Here is a 24,593-nt window from a genome sequence, read left to right as displayed (position 1 = left end):
AACGGAGAAGCTTTAGTACTCCCGTCAAAGCTTCTGTACTCCAAAAGGCATTGTTCCTGTCAACCTTTAACTGTAAAATGCAAATGAGAGGGAATTATATCTCCTTTGCTTTCCCGATACCCCCCATCCCTCCTCTCTTCCTGCACATAACATAAGCATGTCTCTGTTCTCAGTCTCAATTTAAATTACCATGTAAAAGGAAGTGATTAAAAGGGAAAAGATAGCAGCGCACATTAAAAGTTGCTGTGATTCCAAAGGGAATTAAGAGCTCATAGATGAGCTCAGCCGAAATGGCGTTTGAAATGATGGTGAGGAGATTAAAAGGAAGCTTGATTTGTGCTCAGTGGTTTGATCGCTGTGATCTTGGATCTTAAGGTCTCTCTTACTCAACTGTGTTCAAGGAGTTTTAAGGAGGGAGGAAGTGGTGGATATTCAGGAGAGTCAGTTCAGTTTTTCTTTTTGTAAAACTTATTTGAAACAACTTTGCACGTCCACAAATGGAAACTTTTTAGGGACTGGCATCAAACCTTTCCAGCAGTCAATAAAATAAAGGCACTGAAAGTCATATATTACTGCAGGACGATGATCTGTCTCTGCTCTTATGTTGTTATAGAGAACAGAAGACTAGTGTCCAAGACGGTAACCTCTCATCCATTTGGAAACACGGATCGCTCAGTCTCAGGTAACGTGTTGTGGCAGATTTGAGCATAACGGTGAAATCACTAAATTCTTTTTTTGAAAACTTCAGGGAAGAACAACCGAAACAGTAGATTAAATAGACATGAAATGTGATGACGTGCTTAATCTGGATTTGAAACACAATAAGAGCATTGTAACAAAATTTATCTAATTTGTCGGTGTGTGTTTGCAGATGGTGTCATTTTCCTACTACTATCTTTTTAAATGTAGGAAATAGTCCAATGAATATGGTTTGGACTATGTAGGAAGCTACACTCATATTACAGTGTGTGCACTTGGTGATGTGCTATACAGCACTATGTATTTTTCAGTAAAACATTTAGCTAATCAATGTCTCAAACCATCCACAAGTCGCAGATTAAACTAAGACTAAGATTTTCAGACTGAGCATAGATAGCAAAAACAGCTACATCAAAGTACAGTAACATGTACAAGCTAATGCATGCTAAAAACAATCAATACATCACCAAATAACGCTAAAAAAGAAGCAGTAAGTGGCGAGCTGAATGGTTAACAATGCATTATTCAACCCATGTCATTTTTCTGACTTCCTCCTCCACACATACAGACAGAATATTCCAGACAGAGCATCCAGGACAGCCGGCTACAAGAAAGGAGCAGGTCCTCAGTGGAGTGATCACAGACCGCAGACACACAGATCTTCACTGACAGTCTCTGTCCCAGTGGGTTTGATGCAGCAAGATTATTTTTCAAACCCTTAAATGAGTCCAAAAGGAGCCTAAGTTCACTGAACATGCTTTTTTTCATTCAGTGCTTGGGTGGCTTCTGGGAGCTGTATAAAACTTTAATAGGTGAATGAGAAATGAATTCGCTTACATTGTAAAATTCGATTATAAAGATCATTTGGATGATAAATTGTCTGAATCAGGATGTTCTAAGGTCTACAAGTAGCCAGACAGTGACCAGGACAAGCAGCATTAGGGTTCTTTTATCATCTTCAACATGAATAAATGATCCAGGATCAACATGTAATGATGATGGTCCTGGATCAGCATAAATAACTGATCCAGGATCAGCATAATGATGATGGTGCTCGATCAACATAAATAAATTGTCCAGGATCAGCATAGTGATGATTTTTCTGACTCAACATAAACAAATGATACGGGATCAGCATAATGACGATAGTCCTTGATCAACGTAAACAAATGACTCTGGTTTACCGTAATGATGATGGTCCTGGATCAACATGAATAAATGATCCAAGATCGCCATAGCAATGATCTTTCTGGATCAACGTGAAGAAAATTATCCAGGGTCAACATGATGACACTAGCATTGCTATCTTGCAAAAAATGTTTCAAGTGGGCAATAAAAAGGTGACATTACAATGCTCCTGCTCATTTTAACAATGAATTACACTGACCAAAGCAAAATTAGGGCTCTTTTATCATCTTTACCCTTTAATGTTAGTAAACAATATTCTATCTTATTACCAAGCTTACTTTACCTGCCTGCTGTAGCTCATATAGCTACAGCTCTTGGTAGGTCCTAGACTATAAAGATTAAAAATTAATGACTTAAACACACACAGTTAAGGATTTTGTTCACTTTACTACAGATTGTGTTCAGTTGTACTCACTTATAAATTTGAAAAACCTACTTTAATTTTTAAGAGGAAGCACAGGAGCAGCAACACCGATGATGTCAGAGGGCACTGGCTGGTTGATCGCAATGCACGTCCAGGAGGGCGATGCAGAATGTGGATCCAGGAACATATCCTTCTATTACATCATGTACACAAAGTCATTTTTAAGTGCTGATTTATGGGTAAGACAGAACAAGGCTTTGAGATATTGAGGTCCTGTGTCACTTAAGACTCCCATTCATTTCCCATTCATGTTCTTCCTTGTCTGATAAAGGAGAACTGTTGTAAAGAGGACATTTCAACAGGCCAAACTTAAAGAATCATGCCTTGATGTTTTATGATGGATGTAAGCACTCAGCGGGATCTCGTTGTGTGTTTGACAAGATCATTTGAGCATCATTATAGAGATCACAGGCCACGGCTGAGTGTGATACACACAGCTCTCTCTCTCTTTGTGTTTCTTTCTCTTTCAGTCTGATTATTTCTGTCTGTTTCTGACTTTTTTTCAGTTTTCACACACAGGCTCTCTCTCTCTGTGTGTGAGTGTGTGTGTTTGTTGGTGGGTGTGTGTGGGTGGGTGTGTTACAATTTATACTCTCCTGCTTGTGCGGAGAGAGAAGAAAACGTCCTGTTCTACTGGGAGGGGGTGGATTTGAAAAAGGTCTTTTCTGATGTCACACACATGCTGGTGGAGCTACGGCTGACGAGCATTTGAAGCTTCTAAGAAATCCAGAAATGCATGTATGCTAGCACACACACTCACACACACACACACACACACACACACACACACACACACACACACACACACACACACACACACAAGGTTGACCTGCACTTTCAGTCCTTCAGGAACCAGGAAGTCCCCTTGTTGTTCATGAAACATCTGGAGCACAGAATCCCCGAATCCCGGGTTCCCCTGGCAACACTAAATCAACAGCCAGCCCACTGCCTGCCCAAAGTGTGTGTGTCTGTGTGTGTGTGAGAGAGACAGAGAGAGAGAGAAAAAGAGAGAAAGGGATGTTGCATCTGTGTGTGTGTGTGTGTGTGTGTGTGTGTGTGTGTGTGTGTGTGTGTGTGTGAGTGTGGATCACTGACATCCTATGGCTGATGCTGCATGATACAGTTGTCAGTAAACTATGCTCAGGTGTTCCTCCTAAAGAGCCAATATTACATTCTTACATGACTTTTTCAATTAGTTTTGGTTTTTCAGTGTGAAAGTCGGGGACCCAATCATAAGTAACTGTGTTGTCCTTGCAGCCAAATAACTTCCAAAGAGCCTTTTTAGGAAAACACCATGGGTTTCCACAAGTCTCCTGTGTGCAGTAGAAGGCCAAATGAGGCATGTCTGACCTTGGGAACGTGGAAGCATGGAGTCTGAGATCGTTTCCCTGTAGTCTGACCCCAGCCATCCCCTCTTAACCTCCCTGTGAGCGAACAGCTACACAGCTTCATCTCCTCTTCCCTCCTTTTACTCCCCTCAGAGCGAAAGTCAAACTGTTAGTTTTCCCCCCTTTTCTTTATTTACACATACTTTTGTGGACAATTGAGTTTATTAGTCAGTTTCCTATTCTGAGCAAAAAGGATTTTAAAAAGCATTTTTTTTATCTTCAATACTGATGAAATTCACCATTAGCTGAAGTGTCTTTGACCTCTCGTCCTTCATCCCCTCAGCCTTGTGTCGCTGACTCATTTCCTTTCATCCTATCCAAAAGGGAGCGAAAATTACACGAGCCACGCCACAGAGACATCTGAGAGCCAGAACCATGGTGAAGCTTTGTCTAAAATCCAGCCGCCGACCGCAAATGAAACTGCGTTAAAGTCTCGTTGATCTAATCCTGCAGTTTGAGTCATTGTTTCATCTGACCTCATCAGAAGCTTCGGAATTTCTCTGAGAATTCAAACCACGAGTCTCTGCGCTGAGAGCAAAGAGAGGGCGTATGAGAGTGTGTGCATGTAAGAGAGTGGTTAAACGTGAGTGTTTGATGGTACTGTACATCATCTGTGTTGACTTTCAACTCACTGGAGGTATAAAACTTTCTTTAATGCATATGATGACTAGAAATGTGTTGACAATGCCAAGCTCTGGTTCTTATGACATGATGTAATCACTTCCTGATCATTGATACAGTTGGAGAAATAAAGTTTCATTTTATGTATTTAGAAATGAAAGGTCAGTTATGCATAACAGTGTCAGCTAAGAATGATCCCTCTGTAATCATTCTGCCAGCTTTATGTGAGTGATGCAATGTGTTTTTCCTTATTTTCCTCCAAAAAGGCTTCTTTTGGGCGATATGAGGAGAAATCATTATTTGAAACACATTAAAATAGCACCAGTATAAACTAGTCATTGCAGGATTTATTCCTAATGGGTGTAAGATGGGTAAAAGTAGAGTGTGTGTGTGTGTGTGTGACATACACAGATATGTTGGGAAGACAGATTCTGTCGTGGTATGCTTACAGCAGCTACAGCACGTCTTCCTCTCAAAACAAGGGGCCAAATCGACATTTACAATTAATCTAACAAAGCTTTTCTTGGCAGACAAAAGCAACTTAAGAGCCACTCATCGTGAATCACACTCATTCCAATGTGCCTGTCTTGTAAAAGAACACAAACACGCACGCACGCTTCAGTAGCTTTTTGCAAATTTGGCACATAATTTCTGTCTTCTTGTCCTGTATTTCTTGAAATAACATTTGAGAATTAATCCATCATGCCTTTAATGTATTCCAATTACAACGTAAGGTCTTGAAATGTTGTCACGTTGTAATGTTGTAACTGACTTGATAGAAATTAGTTGATGGTAAAGTTCTGCTTAATTCCTGACTTCCAAGGAAAAGCTAGATTTTTTTGGAAATATGCTCATTCAGTGTCTTGCCAAGAGTTAGATGAGAACATCAATACCACTCACATCTGTACTCTTAGTATGAAATGGGAGTGTGTCTACGTTCCTGGGGGTTCTATGTTTCCCAGTTCAATATTCTGTTATCACACAGTAATCCTCCTATTGTGTTCAGGTCAAAATCTAACCCCAAACCTGGGAACGCTGGACTCTACGAATCTTCTAACGCACACAAGAAAGCAAGCATCTGTCTAAAAATATCAAACTTTTCCTTTGAATGTGATCATATGAGAAGTTTAAAAATAAGCCCCTTCTGTTGTGTGGGGAGTAAATTAGATTAATTTTGAAGAAATTGGAGAAATCAGAGGAGAAGCGTGATAAACTTGAGAAACTTATCAAAGCGCTACTTGCGGGCTCATTGCACCCACTGGTGGGAAGCATTCAGGGAAATATGTGGAGCATAAAGTAGAGGCTTAGTATGAGTCATCTTGAAATACTTCAGTACTGTTGAACTGCTACACATGTTGCACCATCTGTACAATCCATACAAATCATTTTGGCCTTAAGGCTGCTGCAGGTACATATAATAACCCTCAGGTCAATGCTCATGTGACACTCGAGTCAAGTCAAGTCCTTCAAACCCCTTTCTTTCAAGTCCTCTATCGCATCTGTGACTGGTAAATTCAGCTTCTGTGTGGACTGAACACATTGCTCTTTTACATGATCCTTGTGATTTCCATTTGAGTGAGTATTAAAACCGGCTGTCGACTATAACTGAAAAATGACTGAATTTGATTAGCGAGATGAAAAGGCATCTGACCTCGAGAGAGAGGGCGGGAGGAGGGCTCAGAGGAGACCGGTGTGTGTGTGTTCACACAGGAACCTGGGAAGGGAAAAGAATGCATCGTAGTGGGCTCATGACCCTCAAGGTTTTGCTAAAAGGCCAATTTGTGAATCTAACCTCTCTGGATTCATACGTATAGTGCATGCATATGTACAAGCATGAAAAGTAACATCATAAAACCTTCGCCTAAAGGAAAAAGCTTGCATTTCTTTTGAGGTTAATGAAATTCTCTACTTATCTTGCGAGGCAGCCGGAATCACAAGATGACGTGATGGGAGAGAGAGAGTATTTCTTCACTGAAAGAAGAGCAAAGACCGGTGCTGAGGCTGTTTCTCGATAGATGTTTTTATTCTTCTCCCAAATGGCTTTGTCAAGAGTGTCAGTCTTCTACCAAGTCATATTTTGGTCTGATCGGTTAAAGTTAGACTGTGATAGTCAGTGATTGACAAACTCATCCAGTCACCATGAAATTAACTGTGCGTCTGCTCTTTTCCAAACTGTTTCCAAGGATGACTTCTCAGATGGGTCAAGGTCAGGTTAATTAAGTACAAACAGAGTAATGTCTTAGTGTCTGTTGGCCTCCACATTGGTTTGGAATGCCATAAAGGTTGGGAAGATATGATTACAGTAAATAAGACACCATTACATTTTGTGGAATTGGCTAAAACATATTCTGGGGGGCCATTTGTTATGTTTCTTAAGGGGTTTTAACAGTCTCTAATGCCAAGCTCAGGCAGAGTAGACAGGAGAACGTGAGAAGTGTTTTAATGAATGTTCAGCAAGCAAACCGGTAACGCGTTCCAACAGAAGAACAGAGTTCAATAGTGTCAAGTCCAAGTTGTCCCAGATCTGAATCCCAGGGAGAGCAGACAGACAGTGTCCAGATGAGGTCCACAGGTGGGGGTTCAGATGATCTGGTTCCAGACAAGGGCTGGAATAGCAGGATATCCATATGAGGTCTCACAGGGAGAGCAGACAGGCAGGGCACAGATGAGAGCAGGTGACTGGAAACACCTGAGCACAAAATACAGCAACAGGTCAGGTAACTGAGCACTAAACAGTTAGAGACAAACTGACAGACTAAGCACATGAAAAGGTCTTTGTCGTTACTACACCAGTAGGCAGATGATTCAACAAACAGTGAATGATTCTCCAGGGTTTATATACTGCGTGGCCATGTGGTCTTGATTGTATGATTGAGCACACCTGTGCTCAATCATGATGTCACTCAGCTGGAAAGACAGGGGAGAGAGGGACAAGAGACAAGAGGGGAGAACACAGGAGAACAAAAGGGAAGAAAAGAGAGGAGACTGCAGGTTTGACAAATTTGCTTTGCTATGCAGTTCACAATAACGTGTAGGAAATGACATATAATATATTATCAATAGATGAATATTATGGACATTTTGCACTTCTGAGCCATAGGAATATACCGACAGTAAATTGCAATACTTTTGATGCATGTTTAGGTTCTTCCTATGTAAATATATGTAAAGAAAGAAAGATATGACCAAAAATAAATAAATAAATAAATAGAAAAAATAACTCAAGGTTTATTTAGTATGTTTTTCTGAAGCTTTCAGCCACATCACACAGTTGATGGGGTTGGTGTTGTCTTTACATATCAACCATGACAAAGGAGTAAATTCCATCTACTGGTGAAGACCATGTGGGGCAGTAGAGAGCACATTAAAGAGCTATTAAGTGAACCTTCATTTAGAATTTTGTGTTTGTAAAAAAAACAATTTCCAAGAAAAACTCAAGTGAATTTCATATTAAAGTGTTTTATGTTTCTTATGTCCTCAGTGTTGTGCAGATCAGTGTCCCTCTGATCCAGGATCAGCCTTTGGAGAGAAGTTTTGATGGGTTTTTCATACACCAGAGAAGTCGAGGTCATGGAGTTAAGGTTGTGGTGGTGCTCCTTGACTGGCATAAAACAAAGCAGAATCTGTCCCTCAGAAATATGTTATGACTGTCTGTTGTAAAGATGTGCGTGCCCCATGCTCCCTTCATCTCAGGGCTTTCCCAGCACTCTGCAATGTTTTCTGCTATGATAATGGTTTCGCTGTTTATCCCAGAGGGGATTCTGGCGTTCAAAGACATAAAGCTGCCCCACCCTCATTACTCATTGTCATCATTGACAGCATTAGAGAAACGCCACATTTGTTAATGGTTTTATTGTGGATTTTAGACCAATCCTGAACATTCTTTTACTGTATTTTTAGGGGAAAATATGATTGTTCAAATATCTAGTATCGTCCAAGAAAGAAGTAAAAACACATTCTGCTTATAGTTTAGATCAAAAGTAATTCTACGGAAATTACGGACTAAATTGCTTCCTTGGTAGTATACTCCACTAGCCTCCGTCCCACATTGTGCTTCACTGTCGTCGTCTCTCTCACCATCCAGACCCTGAAGTGGTCATCAAGCACACAAGAGTCAGTCCTTTAATCAGCTTCCACTGGCAGAGGTCACATTTACTCTGTTGAATTAGAGTGTGTGCATGTGTTCAAGGTGGGATTCTGTGTAGTGTGTGTGTGTGTGTGCGTGTGTGTGTGTGTGTGTGTGTGTGACAGAGAACAAACAAGAGACAGAAACTGAGACATTGAGAGATAAAAAGAAAGACACATGGGTCGTGTTAACGCAGCGAGGACTGCGGATATATTTGACACACACACACACACACACGCCCAGACAACAAGCAAGTGCACGACTAACTTGGAACTAACTGGAATTGCAGCACAAGCAGATCTGTGGCCTCCTGCACAATGAGGCGAGGAACACACAGATGAAGATTTCTCCACCGTCATTATGATTCAGAGACTTTTTGCTCCATGTAGTTTATTTGTATGCTTGTTTCTTTATGCACTCCCAGATTTGTATATCAAACATCACTTGCGCCTACAGCTGTGTGCACAGAGCCTAAAAAAACAAGGTAATTGGGAAAAAAAATGATGCAAATCCACTGACATGTAATTGATGCCAGATGTAGACATGGCCAATGCAGAATGGCATGTATATAACAGTTATCAATAAAACTTAATCTTCCTGCATATTTCTTGTATTTTATTGATGGATTTAATTATTGAGCCAAGATGCTTGTTAATGAATGAATGAATGAATGAATTTTTCGGTGATATTTTAAATGGCACTGAAAAACAGCAGAAAGTTCATGTCTCCATGATCTGAAAATGAATTTGAAGAACTGAACTGTGCTTGTAATAAAAACTGACGTTTTTGAAATATACACTCTGATCCCCAACATCACAATCCAGGAGCATTACTCACTATACTCCCATAGGATGTGAGTCTCTCAGTTACTCACTTATCCATTATTCATTAGCCCCCTCAATCCCAAAACACACACACACACACACAAACTTGTGTCACACTCACTTTTGGAGAAAGGACATAGACTTACATTCATTTTTTTGGAGACTTACCCTAACCCTAACCACTGACCCAACAATCAGCGGTTCTCCAACTGGGGACATGGCTTTTGTCCTCACTTGTCATTACCACACACACACACACACACACACACACCCTTTGCTCCATCCTTCCAGCTGTGAACTCTTCTCTAGGCATTAACGCATTGTCTTATTTTCCCCTCTGTGGGAATCAAAGCACAGCTGGAGATGTCTGCCTTTGTGCCTCTCTGTTCCTCAGATATTCAGTCCATGCTCAGTATATACTGTACATACAGAACACAAACAGAGATATGGTCTCATGGAAGATCAGGTGAATAACATCCGAATGTTGTCAGTAGTGGAAAGCATATTTCCTTTTATTGTACTTTCTCTTTCTTGTGTATTCTTTAATACTTTTTTCTATATTCTTTAACGGATCTCCAGTAGCTTCCACAATGTGGTCGCTCGATATTTATTTTAGAAGGAAAAATTGTACTTTTTACCCCAGCTCTGTGGAGGGGCCCGACCCCCAGGCTGGGATCCACTAAACTACACTACCGAACTGTATGTAAAACATCTGGAGCCACCTCAGCTGACTACAACAGTAAAATGCTATTTATGCATTGATGCATCAGTATGAACAACCAAATAGTGTCATGAAGACATCACATCTGTAACCACATTTAGGACTGACTGCACAAGCTTTAGCTTCAATCCTGGCATATACAGTAATGTGATGCTTATATCAAAGTATCTACTGTCCTCATACCTTTTCTCTTCAGTCATAATGGCTATAATGACAGTTTACTTCCCAGGCGATTTGTAGAGATGCAGGAGTGTGACGACTGCAGCAACTCAATTTGTAAGCAGAATTTTATCAGAACTGATGAACAAAGATACCAGAGACACAACACAAAGCACTCTTTACATCATCTGATAGTTTGTGAAATATAGAGTCTGCTAAGATGTGGGTGGCCCATCATTTGGCCCCAAGGTAACAGACGTCTGGTGTCTACCAACCTCACCAACTAAAGCTCCATTCAGCAACTGCACTTTGACCAGAAACACGTGGAACCACCTTTGATATTGTATTTAATATATAGAATCTTATCTTATGATGACCTCTGCGCCAAACGTTTAATGTGATTGTTAAACTTTAAATATTTGGTGGATGTCGTGCATAAAAAAAGGGCTTTACTATTATCAGTGACTGCTTAAACTCTCTCTGAGGCATAAGAACACATGGGAGTTTTTAAAACAATTAGCCCTGCTGAATGAGGGTTATTATGTGGTTAGAGGGTTCAGAGGAGAGGAAAGGGAAGAGAAAGGTAAGCTGGAGCAGGATGAAGAGACCGGGAGCAGGAGGAAGAGGAAAAAGAGGAAGATCTGGGAATATGAGGTGAAAGACATGGGTAAAAAGGAAGGGAAAGACAGAGCCAAAAACAATGAAATGAGACTGAAGACAACGAATCACGATGATGGAAGCAGGAGTGGTTGAGAGGTGACAGGGGAGGAGGCGGGGGTTCTGCTTAAATTATCCGCATTAAATTGTCTCTACCCCCAGACCTGTTGAGAAACTCCACAGTACAGGGGTGTATGGGATGCATCAAATTGTGAGAAACACCACCCTCTGACATGTCGATTAACAAGACCCCTGGACCAGTTACCGCCATGTGCTGATCTCAAATCCACCGCTGGCTCTGAAAAATGAATCGTGTTTATAAAGAAGCTAAACAGCTGAGAGTCTGAACAACTGAAAAGTATGAACAAATGTTTGGCCGTAAAGAAAACAAGAAACCAGGCCGCAGACTTTGAAGGGATCAGTTCCTGACATGTGGTCCCGTCATCCCCTGAAAACACATGGAAGACTGTTAAGAAAAAACTGTTCCTGATCTTAATTTAAGACATCCGGCTCACTCATGCAGGATGCAGTAATGCAGATTCATCATGAGTAAATCACTGTCATGCACCTTTTAATGAGTACAGGACAGGACGTAATGATACAACTGTCTTTCCACATTCATCTCACCCTTTAGGAAGTGACTCTTTGCACACAATGAAATCTAAAAGTCAAAATATAAAAGAGCAGACTTGTTTCAAAATGAAATTTGATACCAATAATTAAAACTCCAAAGCCTCCAGCACGGAATCAATTACACCATCTCAGTCAGGAAGTGACATAATTAAGGCATAAACTTCTCACATAACTATTGTATTGCAGTCAGTTTGTCTTACAATTTCACAGCATCCTGTTTAACTAAAGCTCCAATGCGCAAAACAGATGGCTGCTGTCAGCCCCACCCCACCTCCCCCACCCCCCATTCACCTTTAATCAAACGTGAGTGTGAAAACGCCTTCTTGCCTTTTTAACCTAAAATGTTCCATTGCATACATGCACTATATAATTTATAGCTATTCTATCACACATGCTGACTACAGTTTTATTAAAGGTACCCCAGTTAGCTTGTCTTTGCTAGGGACCTAATAAAAGCATAAACAAAAATACAAATTACAGTCCCAGTGTATCAGACCAAAGACCAAAAATATAGTGTTAATAAGGCATAAAGATCAGAAAACATAAAAAACTCACATAAAGCATCCAACAACAGCATCCCATAGATCAAACAAAATAAAGAATATCTAAAAAGCTAACTCTAAAAATGTGTTTTAGAAAAAACAAATGATCAATAACATCAATGAAATATTGCTTCATTTGACCTTTTAAAGGACATGTTATTATTATCATTATATTGTGGACGTGTATGAAGTTGTTAGGAGGCATGTTCCAGGCTGAAGGGCGGACTGTAACAATAACCAGCTGGAGTGGACTTGCTGTATGGAAGGTGAATCTGTAGCCAACAGCCTGCTCAGAGTCATCGAAAGCATCGTCCAGGTGCATTTCTGAACTTGAATGAGCAGATTCTGGTAATCTTATGAACATTTTTCCTGAGGCTACAAATGTTTAAATAAGCAGGCAAACTTGAGAGCAAAGGTGTAGTTCTCAAGAACTTCAGGCAGAGCAGTATATTCCAGAGCAGACCGAGGTCCAACACGGCATCACAGGCGTGTTTGGGTTAGCCAGAGCTAGCTTTCAGACTTAACGGCTTTGTGCTCACAAAGAACATAGATCTGAATTCTGAAATCCAGAGACTGTTGTCTTCTTAGGAAAGATAAGCTGAAAGGCAGACAACACAACTCAGAAGCACGCGGCCCAGACTGGCCTGAAACACAATCAGGTTCTTAGACTTGGGATTTTATGCTGCATAAAATCCAAACCCAGCCCTGAGAATGGACCTACAAATGTACGTATTTATGTTCAGTTTATATCAACAAAAGACCTTTACTGGAATTTCTGTTTCCCAATTTTGTTATGGCGCCCCTGCATTATATACAGCTATTACTGGCAATGTGTGAATAAATCTGGTATTAGAAATGACCATGGTGCATGCCAGCAATCAGAGGCCGGTGCAGTTATCCCTCTGGAAGACAGAGAACATCATGTTCATCGTGTAAACATTAACTCATGTTTAGTTGAAGGATTTCTCTCACTCTCTCTGATGAATGGAGCATATTCTCAGTGGACGTTCCCCCACTAAGTGTACTTAACATCACAAATATTTAGTGGTGGCAAAGTCTCACCGCCAGCTGAACCACCAGTCATTCTTCTTACTGGTATGAATGGAAAAGGTGGCAGGTCACCACTTGTTCCATAATGCTGCTCTGACCGGAGTGTGTCGTACTGCGTGTGGGTGGGTGTGTACATCGCATGTGTTCTTGACGTGGTCAGAGATCATTACTTGCATTAGAAATATGATCCTCAAGTTCCCTGGCACCACCGTCCTTTTTGATTCGCTGTGCAGTTCACTTGGTATTATCTGAATTAATTTAGCACCATGTTTTGCTGCCAGTTTCATTTGTTAAACCAGACTCTTTTGTTACATTTCTTACCTTAAAACGAATGTTTGTGAAATAAAATTCCTTTAATTCAGTTAGTCCCTTACATGATCTGTTATGGTCTCAGAGCCGGGCCACAACACCTGAACTTAGCAAAGCTGAGTGTTTTCCTTTCAGTCACTCATAAACAGTACAGCTATCATTTGCTTCCTCTGACTTGTTTATGTTATATTTCTTATGAAGGTATTATTATTATTATTATTATTATTAGTAGTAGTAGTAGTATTAGTAGTAGTAGTATTTTCCTATTGATTTGCTTGATTTCTGCATCAGGCATCATGGTCTACAGCTAATATCACAGTTATCCTGTCATAAATTGAGTGATGTTCACAGTTTCTGTTCATATTTTTATTATGTATAGGAAAAACAACAGGTCTTATCTCACCAGAGACATACGTAAGCAGTGCTCTCTTGACTTCCGAGAGGCCACTTTGATTGACAGCTAAGCTGGGGGAGAAGAGTTGCAGCTTCGCAAAACACAGACAATGTTTAGTTAGCAGCTGTACTGGAGAACAAGGCCATCGCATCTAACAACTGAACTGACTTCGCCAGCTGTTTGCTGTGCTGCAGCTGACAAGCTGCTTTATTTTGATTTGATCATTTGTTTTGCAAAAAGTAACTAAGACAAACAAGCCTTTGCTCTCAGATACTAAACTCCCACCTTCCAAAGCTTATGGCCCAACTCATAAAAAAACACATTAGACATAGTATCACCACATGGGAGTTGTGAAGTTAACAGAACTTTGTGTCGGCCAAGTGGTGCAAAGTTTAAGACCCTGTTGTGCAGTCTGTTCTAATGAAGTGCATTGTTGTGACACAGCAGTTAAAAGTAGGTAGGGTTGAAGTTTAGGGCTTAGGGGTGAGGGCAGTAGGGGTGGGCAGTGGAGTTGCAAAACCGTCAGAAAAGTAGCAACCAGCTGAGAGGGACAAGCAGGCTATGATTCAGTCAGCTGCTGGAGATAGTTTGCCAGTAGGGAGCCATTAACTACCTAGCGACAGAGCTAAGCAGTGCTGTAATGTATTTGGCAGAGATGAAGCAGTGATGTTGTGGACCGCTGACGCACTGAGAGAAAAGCCTGGCTGCTTCTTCTGTGCTGCTGCTCTGCCCACATGTGCTATTCTCCTCTTCACGATGTGAGGGTTACTTCACCGAGACACACAAACAGAAGAGACTAAGAAACAGTTTGTGAGGGAGTCGGTGAGGAGGTTTGCTATCATGTAGGGTGGAAGTTGTGGCTGAGCATAATAGAGGAAAAAGTCAGTTTAAATATTTTCAGCTGTAACCAAGGACATGACACAAAGCAGTGGCAAGCTGTGGCTGAGACCTTGAGTCAACACTTAGTGTACTGTAGCGCGCTGTGGTAAATGTCGACACAGCAGCCCGCTGTTTAAAATGTATGAAAGATTAATAATAAATCTAAAAATTGTTTATACAAGGCTCTAGAATCTTTGTGTAGTAATCTTTGTTATGGATGGATGGATGGAGTGAAATGTCCCTACTCTAAGCTACTGTAAGTAAGAGTTAACTGAGGTATCAGTAATAATCAAATAATCAGCAATAAAGACTCATTCATTTCCTAAAACAGCTAGGCGCTGCAGTTTTTAGCAAATGTCATTCAAACAGGAGCAAATAGTGGCTTTGTCGGGGAGTATCTTTACCTGTGGATTAGTACATATTTGGTGCTCTGGTGAGTATTTCCAGCAATAATACTTTGTATGTGGGATTGACTCAAAATAAACTGTGTGTGTACATGACAAAATAATGTCGCCCAGTGCAACAGTGTGGCTCAGTGATGTGTTTTTAATAGTTTTTGTATGACACAAAGGAATAAATATATCAGGCTTCGTCTCCATAGCAAACACTTGTTAGCTGGATAAATTGATTGTTGGTTTTGGTCTTTTATGTATGTCACCAGTCTTTTAACAACGTTGATAGATCTCACCTAGTATATAAAGCAATTCTATGAACACTTGGTACCATCAATGGAAAAAACATTTTCATCTCCTGACCATTTTGAAAACATAAGCTACGCCGGTCGTGTAAAGTTTCCATTATTGGTGCCAGTGAAGGCAGCCAGCACAGGGAGTCTGACAGTGAATGAAGAAACACGTGAACACAGACGGATTTTTCTCAAAGCATAGTTTACATCACCATCTGTGATTTGATGTAAGACTTGGTCAACAGCTTAGTAACCTTAATACATTTTGCACTGTCCTGAACCAAATACTGTGTGTGTGTGTGTGTGTGTGTGTGTGTGTGTAAATAAGTTTACTTCTGCCCTGACAACCGTCCACCCTCTGATATGCTGGTGGATAAAGGACCTCTGTTCTCCCACTCTTGAATCGTCTGATTCGACAAAGAACTAAGACACACACACACACACACACACACACACACACATTTTCTAGTGACAACATCAACTCATTGGCCCCATCTCTTAAGGGCTCTGAATCCAAATCTGTGCTGCGACCAGCCGTCTGGGAATACTGACAAAATTCAGATGGGCTGACTCACCTTTGGGCTGTGCACTTTCTCACAACTTATTTACTAATGGGAGCATACTGTTTCGTTTCAAAATCAAAAACTGAAATGTGCATGCATTATTATTATTATAGCAGTTCATTTACTGACAAATGTTTCAAACTTTATCCAGTTCCCTCATGTCTCCTCACAGCATTTCCCCCCGGATACTGTGCAAAGAAAAGCAGCCATCAACTGAAACTCAAAACAGCAAAGTCTGCATAGTTAAATCATAGATTAAATATTTTAGGCTTAGGTTTAATTGTAAATGGTGAGAGCTCTTATACAGAGAGGCCATATGACCGTCTTTATTAAATCAAATGTACTGCTCAGAAAAGAAGAAATTGCACGGTTCTCCATCTGTCACATTGAATAGAATGAGAATTTCGAAATGAATGTTGGCATTGTGTATTTTGTTGGCTTCTCGAGAAGTTGATTTAACCAAGAAGTGTAAGTGTATTTCCATCATCCACCTGCTCAGATAAGGCCAATACCTGGCTAATATCTGGCCTTCATGGACTGATGGATGATATTGATGATGATTTTGGAAACAGTGACAATTTAATTAATAAATTAATTATATCAAAGAATTAAAATGTAACATTTGTCATTCAAACATTTAACATGTACTCATGCCAATCCCGCACCTCCCACACATGGACGTCAGTATTTATTTGGAAGAAGACCGTACTCGCCACTGATATTGTGTTTTCTGCACAGAGGGCCGTGCTTTGAAGTTGGCTGGTGCTTGCACAAATTCCTCCTCAGAAAACTCTTCCAACAAAATTGGCAAAAGCTAATCTTAATAAAATTGGGTAAAAAAAAAAAGGAAATAAAGAACATGAAGTGTTTTGTGGCACTGATGCTCTTTAATGCTCGCCTAATTGTGGCTTCTTTCAAGTCCAAGTGGTTAGTTATGATGGGGATGGGATAGGCGTGGGAGGAAAATCTCGTTGTTACCTTCTTGGTACACATATAGCTATAGGCTGAGCTGAAGACAACTTCAAATTTAATCTGGGTTTTCTCCACACATGCTGAAAAAAAGCCTGCTTTCAAATAAGACACTTCCAAAAAGCAAGGTGGAGCTCACTGTTCCCTGGTACGACCAGATGGAGGAAGCCAGTGAGAGGAAGAGGGCCAAGTATGAAGGTGGAGTGTCGCTGCTAAGGGTGGAGTGCCCAGTTCTATCCGGTGGCAGTGGGATGTGAGCAGGTTCCTCAGCAAAGTGCTCAGTTTAAAATTAAGAACTAAATAAAAACTCCAACACCAACAAATTAGAACAATAGTTGTTTTTATTTGGCACAACACAAAAGTGCTTTATCATAACACTGCCCATGACTAGTTTGGCATGAAAAACAACCTCATGGTTCAACTGTTGGTCTCATTTATTAAACGTCAGAATAAAACCTCTCCTTAAAACTGTATTAAAATGTTACCCAGTTTCTCTTCTGTTATTGCTAATTAAGGCACCTCACAACTTTAAAACACATCCTTTGCAGTTAATTACATTTTTGTGCAAATCTTTTTGAAATGTTCTGGACAAAAGGTTTACAGTCTGCTTTGGCTTTAGTGTCCTTTATATTAAGAACTAAACATAGGAAGCACAACGCCACATAGTTCAACACTGCAAAAAAGTTGAAGATCAGCAATTATGTTCACATGTTGCATATATTAAGAATTATTTGTAAATGTATTATTTTTTTTTGCAGTGTAGACATATGGAACCTTAAGGGTTGTACATGGATACCAGAGGACATCTTGCTAAGTACAGAATCCAATAAACATAAATATGCTGGTTTTCTATCTACGTACAAAGAACAAAAACACAGGTTCATCATCTCTCTTGAAATCAATAACTTATCCCTACAAATTGCATTTTTGTTGTTGTTATTGCAGACAAAACCCCCAGCTCATAATTTCACATTGTTTGGTCAGATATACAAGTCATTGTCAGAACAGTGGAAAGCACAACAAATACATTTTCCCATTTTTCTTATAAAAACATGAGTGAAAATAAAGAATCTTTGGTAGCTAAGCAAAAATAGAATAAAATGTCTATATAGAAAATGCAATGAAATACAAAGCAACAAGAAGTAAACGGCTACAGCAAAGGGCCGACAAGGCAGAGAGATCCAGCTTTGACTTATTAAGGAACTGCGGATAAAAAAGGACACGTTTATATTTAATATCATAAACAGATCATAAATTACTTGAGACCTTCAGAACGCGCCAGTCTTTGGACGGCATCCTGACACCTTGATGCAATGCAAATAGAACCACTGAGGTATTTCATCTCGATTACGTCAAGCATTGCGCTGGACAATGGGAGCGACATAAAAGTGCATAAGAATTAAACTCATGTCTGCCCCTGGTCGTCTATAGCAAACACAGGACTTGTTTCATTCCAACATGCAGTTCCCTTCCGTTAAGTGCCCTTATTCACATTCCTGTTATCAGGTCATACTTCTGGTACATAAATGTTTTGTTCTCACACTTGCTCCTTCCCTTGCAGGTCGTTTAACACAGTACAAGGAAGCAGGAAGATGTTGCCGCACTACCCTAGATACAGTATGTGACGACAGGAAGAGAGCAAGGGCACACTGGAGGCAAAAAATCACAAAGTCTTAGGTTTGGAACTTGTCCGTCATGTCTACTTGGTGGTTATCATTCATCTTGGTAGAAAGAAATACATTAACAATAATAGTGTTTTTTGCAACATACACCCATCATTCATATTCATTAAAACAAAAAGAAAAACCAAAAAAAAAAAAAAAAAAAAAGGCATTGTTTCTGTAAAAATAAGACAGTCACAGCAGCAATGATACACCATCTCTCTTCTGGTCACATGTTCACCTAGTCACCTGATCCGGTGGAGATTACATCTACCTATCAGTGATCCATTTGAGATTCTTCACTTTGTAAACATTGAGAAAAATACTGCATTCACGTCATATGGGAATAACAAGAAGACTTGTGAGTGTCCGGACATTCAAACGCAATGGACCTGTAACCTTTTAATAGTATAACTCAATGTTTCTGTGGATCTTGTGCCTTTTCACATTCAACAGTAATGTGTTAGGATTCATTTTAAATAGTAAATCGATAGCTGTGCTCGGCAACTGAAATTCAGGTGTTGCAAATTGAACTGACTTAAGTGATACAGTGAAATGCCTTTCGTTGAAACAGATGCGTTATAAATACAATTGTAGTGTGTGGAGACTAAGAGGAAGTATCTTTCCCATATGACATGAGTGCAACAAAAGAAAGAGAGCAGCTTTCCATTTTAAAGCCCTTTCTGCACCATTTCACTCGTTGTAAATTGATACTGTAGCTCTTCCTAAACATTTGAAGACACTGCAAAGGCACACCAATGCATTGCCCCAGAACTAAAGCCTGTGACAGCCAATCAGTAAACAGATGCAGTATAACTTTATGTGGATTATGGATGTTAGTTTTAGTTTGACTTTGAAGCTATGTGGTGGTGGTGGTTTTTGGGCTTCCCTTTGGCGCGGGTAATATGTAGATTTATTCCTTGTTAGGATGTACAAACATTTCGTGGTGACACAATGATGCTCTGGAGGTAAAATATTCTTACCGGTCAAGTTAAACCCCAATGGGTGGAGATAAAAAAATTCCTTTGGCTCAGTTGCAAATGTTACACTGAAGCCCAGTGAAAATGACATTGGTAAGAGGTAGCTAATATTACAAAGCCTAGCACTCTGCTACCAACTGCAATATATTTAATCCTGCCATACCAAGCTATCAAGGTCAGCGTGTTAGCTTACAGTAGCTGATATCCAGCTAAAAACGTGAAATCAAAGACATCTAGGTAAGCTAACTGGCTAGCATGCCGATGTGCCAGGATCATGAATGCTATGGTTATGAATGAAAAAAAAAAAAAAAAAAAAAAGAGCAGCCACTGTCATTTATTTACTTTTGCCATTCAAGTTTGAAAAAGCTCCATTTTGGTTGAACTCAACCAATTTTGCCTCCAGAGCTGCATCTGAAAAACATTTGTATGATTAGAACATGGCACGAGTGAAAACAACCCAAAAAGAGACTTCAGTGGTAAATGATGACTGTAGTCTGCAAGTCATACATCCAGCACCATGTCATAGTGTGTTTCCTTCTTCCTCTTCCCACACTTATTGATGAGCACTGCGTACAAAGTCAACAGTATGACCCAGTAACTGGCATAGACGATTGCCCCTATGATCAGAATAAGCTTCTCTGATTCGGGAAAGGGTTTTCTAGACTGCAGGACTATTGAGTAGAGGATCCCAATGAAGAGGATGGTGAACCAAACTGATATAGGAATCAGACCAATGAAGTTCACCACAATTGTTTTCCTCCCGGAGGTCCCCCATCCAGACTTGTTGATTGTTGCTATTGCGAACATTTTGGCTGGCAACAGGCTCGACATGTACAGTACAGAGTAGAACGACATGAACACCATGACTATGTTACCTCTGAGGCAGCTGGCAAATGACGACTTGATCAGCGCCACCGCCTGTACAATGAGTAGAAACAACAGAATATTCCAGATCCTTCCTTGGTAAAAGAGCTGGATCGCAGTGGCAATGAGGAAAAATGGAAAGAAGCCCGTGATCACGGCCTCATAGGTCATCCACAGATGGTGTTTGTGGAACCACATAGAGTTGTACAGCCATTCTCTGAAATATGACTTACTCCATCGAGTCTGCTGATTGAGCCACCGCAGGTATGTAATCGGCGTCTCAGTGAGGCACTTTGACCGTGCCGTGTACTTGGTTGCATACCCGAGGCTTAGAACTCTATTGGTGAGATGGCGGTCATCTCCAAAGCTGCAGTGGGATCCCATGAAGGTCTGATTGTACCAGTCCTCAAGGAACTCGTGCAGGAGGGAGTTCCGGTACATGCCTAAAGGCCCGCTGATGCACTGCACGCAACCAAAGTAGGACTGGCAAGCCCGCTCAATGTTGAAGGCCATCCAGTACCGTACACTACTCAGGAAGGAGATCCACGACTCGTATTTGTTTAGGATCTAGTGAGGAATTGATCAGCAAAAAGTCAAGGTTGTTTTAACATAAAAGATAAATGTAATTCATGTGAAATGCTCAGTTTGTAAAATTTCTCACTTGCAAAGACTAACATAATATTTGTATATATAGAGCTGACCTGTACATCTCCTCCAACGCCCCCCACCATTGGGTCTTCTTCTAGAACCTTCACCATCTCCACTGATGATGCTGGGTCCAACATAGTGTCAGAGTCACACACCTGAGTAAAACCCACAAAATAAACAGTGAGTTAGCTGCGTTTTAGGGCCAAAGTCATATGTTACTATCCTAAAAGGCAGAGAGGTTGGGGAGTTTTTCCTTCACTGAATCAAGAGTCGAAGCATACAGGGTGTCATACTCTATACAGATTGCAAAGCTCCTTGAGGCAAATTTGTCATTTGTGAGCTTGGACAGTATAAATAAAATTGACTGACTTGAGGATAGTGCACAATTATTTTAACTGCCAGACAAGAATAATCTGTTAAATGATGAGTCTCCCCCCTCTAAACCTCCATCTGTCTTTCTTTCTTTCGGGGCACTATTTGGTGGTCCAAATGGAGATAAATAAAATAAGTGGAAGTGGAAGTGAAAGATAGTCATGCATCCAATTTAAAATTTTAATGGTCTGATTAACAACATGGCCAGTGGATAATCCCCTACAACGAAGAGTAACAGCTTTAAACTTAATCACCACCCACAATCTTTCTGATGTTCTTTTTTAGTTCTCTCCATTTTCTTCTATAAATGGTAATTTTCCTCTCTAACAAAATCGGTTGATGAAAACAAACCTGGAGCCCAATCCCTATTAACAAAACACATCTGCTACAAGCAGAGCCTGATGATAGAGAAAAGGCATGTAACACTGTCCCTCCTTTCCCTGCATGTTGAGGGGTTCTGGTGTGATTACTGACAGCCCTGCAGTAAGCTGTTCTCTGTAAAAAGCGAGGGGTTTCTGGCAGGCTGTAGCCAGCTGCAGGTGTTAGACAGCATCGTATCAAAGAGTTTTTCACCTGAAAGTCCCCTCGTTAAAATCATTTTGTTGTTATCAACCTGTTCTCATTCCAAAGTTGTCAGTACTGATGATGTTTTGGAGTGCCCCTTGGCGTCTCGTACAGATGCACAGGGAACCCTGCAGCGTCTGTGTGAGATGCCTGGCAGAAAACCTTGGCATCCAATGAAACAAAAGTAGACTTAATGCTAAGGTGGCAAGTTGGTGGTTAGTTTCACATTGTGATAATCAGTTGTGTAGTTATCAGTAATCAGTGTATTTTTTCACCAAACACGGATCATTATTGCTGCCGGATCTATCTCAGCTAACCAGTCGTGCAGTGAGCTTCTTCCAATGAAAAAAGTCACTCATTCTTGGTGCAGTTGTACCCGTGACATTATTCCCTGAAGTTTAACACAATCATTCATTCATAACAAAATAACATGCCCTTGGAAAGTGCACTAAATGGCACTATTTAGCACAGCTAAGTAGATTTCAGGAAAAGGCGAAAACAGCCGTACACCATGTGACGACTCCACCCTGCAAATTACTTTTATTCTTCAGACAAGCTCATAGCTAAACAGTAAAATGTTGCACAAGCAGAGAATAGTCAAAAAGTCAGCAGAATGACTCAGTAATATCTATGTAAAGTTTGCTAACATTAGCCACTGTGAGCTTCTGGTCATACCACACCAAATAAGGCTGGAGCAGCAAAACCCCTGAGTGTATTGAATTATAGCAGAGGTGGGTTTTAATGCTTGTGACTTCAACTTTTTTATTTGTAATGGGTACAATCTGGTATTTCCTCTTTCAAAAGTTACTTTATTTCGTTTTGGTGGAAAGCAAAATATGCTCTTGGTTCATGATCATGTTATCTACCTCCACAACAGCCCATATTTCTTTTAACATTCACCGCCTACAGGATAAAAACAGGTTTCCTGGTACTTCATCAGCTTGTGTGTTGCCAAGCTCGGCACTGAGGGTAATGTTTTTAGCTCCTGTTTGTATTCTAAGCCACATTACCACACAGTGTTAGTGTTATTAGATTGTAATCAGTAGCCATGCATCCTTGAGGACTGGCTTTTCCAAGCATATAATTTAAGTGTCATGAACATGCACTGGGATTATTATTTTTTAACTGATTTTCACTGATGACACTAGACCTTTAAGCACTACAGAAATATATCTGACAGTTAACAAACATGTACCAAATTTAACCTTTCTTTGACACAGTTTTGGGCCCTGACTCTGAATACCACTCATGCGGATGATGTAACAGTCAGCTCTGTGAAACAGATCTGTTATTACACTTAGACATCAGCTACTGCTGCCCTTCTTCACGCTACACTTCACAACACGATGCACACAGCCGCCGTCCATCTAAAAGCAACACAAAAGACTCTTTGTAGACCCCATATTTGGCTTGGCAGAGCCCCCCGTCCTCCCCTCTCCAGTCATCTCTTCCTCCATCTCTCTCTTCCTTTTCCTTCTATCTTCAGCTCACACTGATGTCAACTGTCCTTGTCTTACCTGTGTGTATGTGTGTGTGTTTGTTTACATCTACCTGTTATATCATGGTGTCTGATTTGCACCATTGACACTCCTCCTTCCCCACTTCTTTTTGTCTTTCTTCACTATTTTCTTCAGTCTAGACATTCCCACTATCCATCTTTCCCTCCTTTCACCATTCCCTCCTCCTTCTCATTTAAACCCCTCTATTAATACCCATTCGTAGTTTCACTGACTTACCTGCACATAGTCCACGCTCCTCCCCAGAGCTTTGAAGGGTGTGTACATGACCTCCCTCTTCCCTCCCCACTTCTGCATGATGCACACACACTTGTTGTTCAGCACCAGCCTGGAGACGTGCTGAATGCTCTCGGCGTAGCTCTCGTCCGTCTCCTCGGGCCCTCTGTGGTGAAAGTTACTCCGCCACACGTACGTGGCCGATTTATCCTGTCCCATGACCTCTTTGAAAATATCCATCATGTACACGTCATCCTGCGAGTTCCCGTCGATCACCATGATCACTTTGATCCCCGGGTACGTCAGTCTCTTCACCGACACCAGGCATTTCCTCAGGTAGTTCGGGTCCTCTTGATACGCTGCGATGCACAACGCCAGGGATTTATTCAGTTTGATTGGCGTCTCCAAGGACCGCCGCATGTTTCGGTGTTCCAAGAGCGCAAACAGGCTCTGGATGATGAGGTGGATGACCAAAATGGCGCCGTACAGGCCGAAGGACAGGTGGTTGCCGGCTGTGGTGAAGAACTGGTAGCCCATGATGTAGGCCGTAGAGATGCCCACCAGGAGGGACACACCAAACATGGTGGTCCCAAATATCCGCAAGTAGGTGAGGACTCTATGACACCTCATCTAGGGGCAGAATGTGGAGAAAAGGGTTACATTTAGTCAGTGAGGTATTAATTATAAGCCTTCCTTATAAATATACTAAACAGCAAGAAGCAAGTGACTTCCTGCAAACATCAGATGACCATGCATGAAAATGATGACGGACGTTCAGTAACACATGACACACATAAAACACCACCGTCAATACCAGCAGGATTTATTAAGCTTTAATAAGATGTGAAAAATGCTGATCCAGAGTTTTTCAGCTACATATACATACACATACACAACCTTATTTTATTATAACAAGCCAAGGTAGAGAAACCAGTAAAGT

The 24,593-nt window shown here is 40.8% G+C and overlaps 1 protein-coding gene across 1 annotated transcript; it reads right to left on the bottom strand.

The window, feature by feature from the left end:
* Positions 1–19,973: 19,973 nt before the first annotated feature.
* has2 (hyaluronan synthase 2) lies at positions 19,974–24,283 on the bottom strand. Its single transcript, XM_041942941.1, has 3 exons — positions 23,657–24,283; positions 21,038–21,139; positions 19,974–20,903 (listed from the first exon to the last, which is right to left on the bottom strand). Exons 1-3 carry the CDS (start codon positions 24,281–24,283, stop codon positions 19,974–19,976), a joined length of 1,659 nt encoding a protein of 552 aa, XP_041798875.1.
* Between the last annotated feature and the right edge of the window lie 310 nt (positions 24,284–24,593).

This window comes from Chelmon rostratus, chromosome 8 (assembly GCF_017976325.1).
Source record: "Chelmon rostratus isolate fCheRos1 chromosome 8, fCheRos1.pri, whole genome shotgun sequence".
NCBI lineage: Eukaryota > Metazoa > Chordata > Actinopteri > Chaetodontiformes > Chaetodontidae > Chelmon > Chelmon rostratus.
This window is presented reverse-complemented; position numbering and strand designations above follow the sequence as displayed.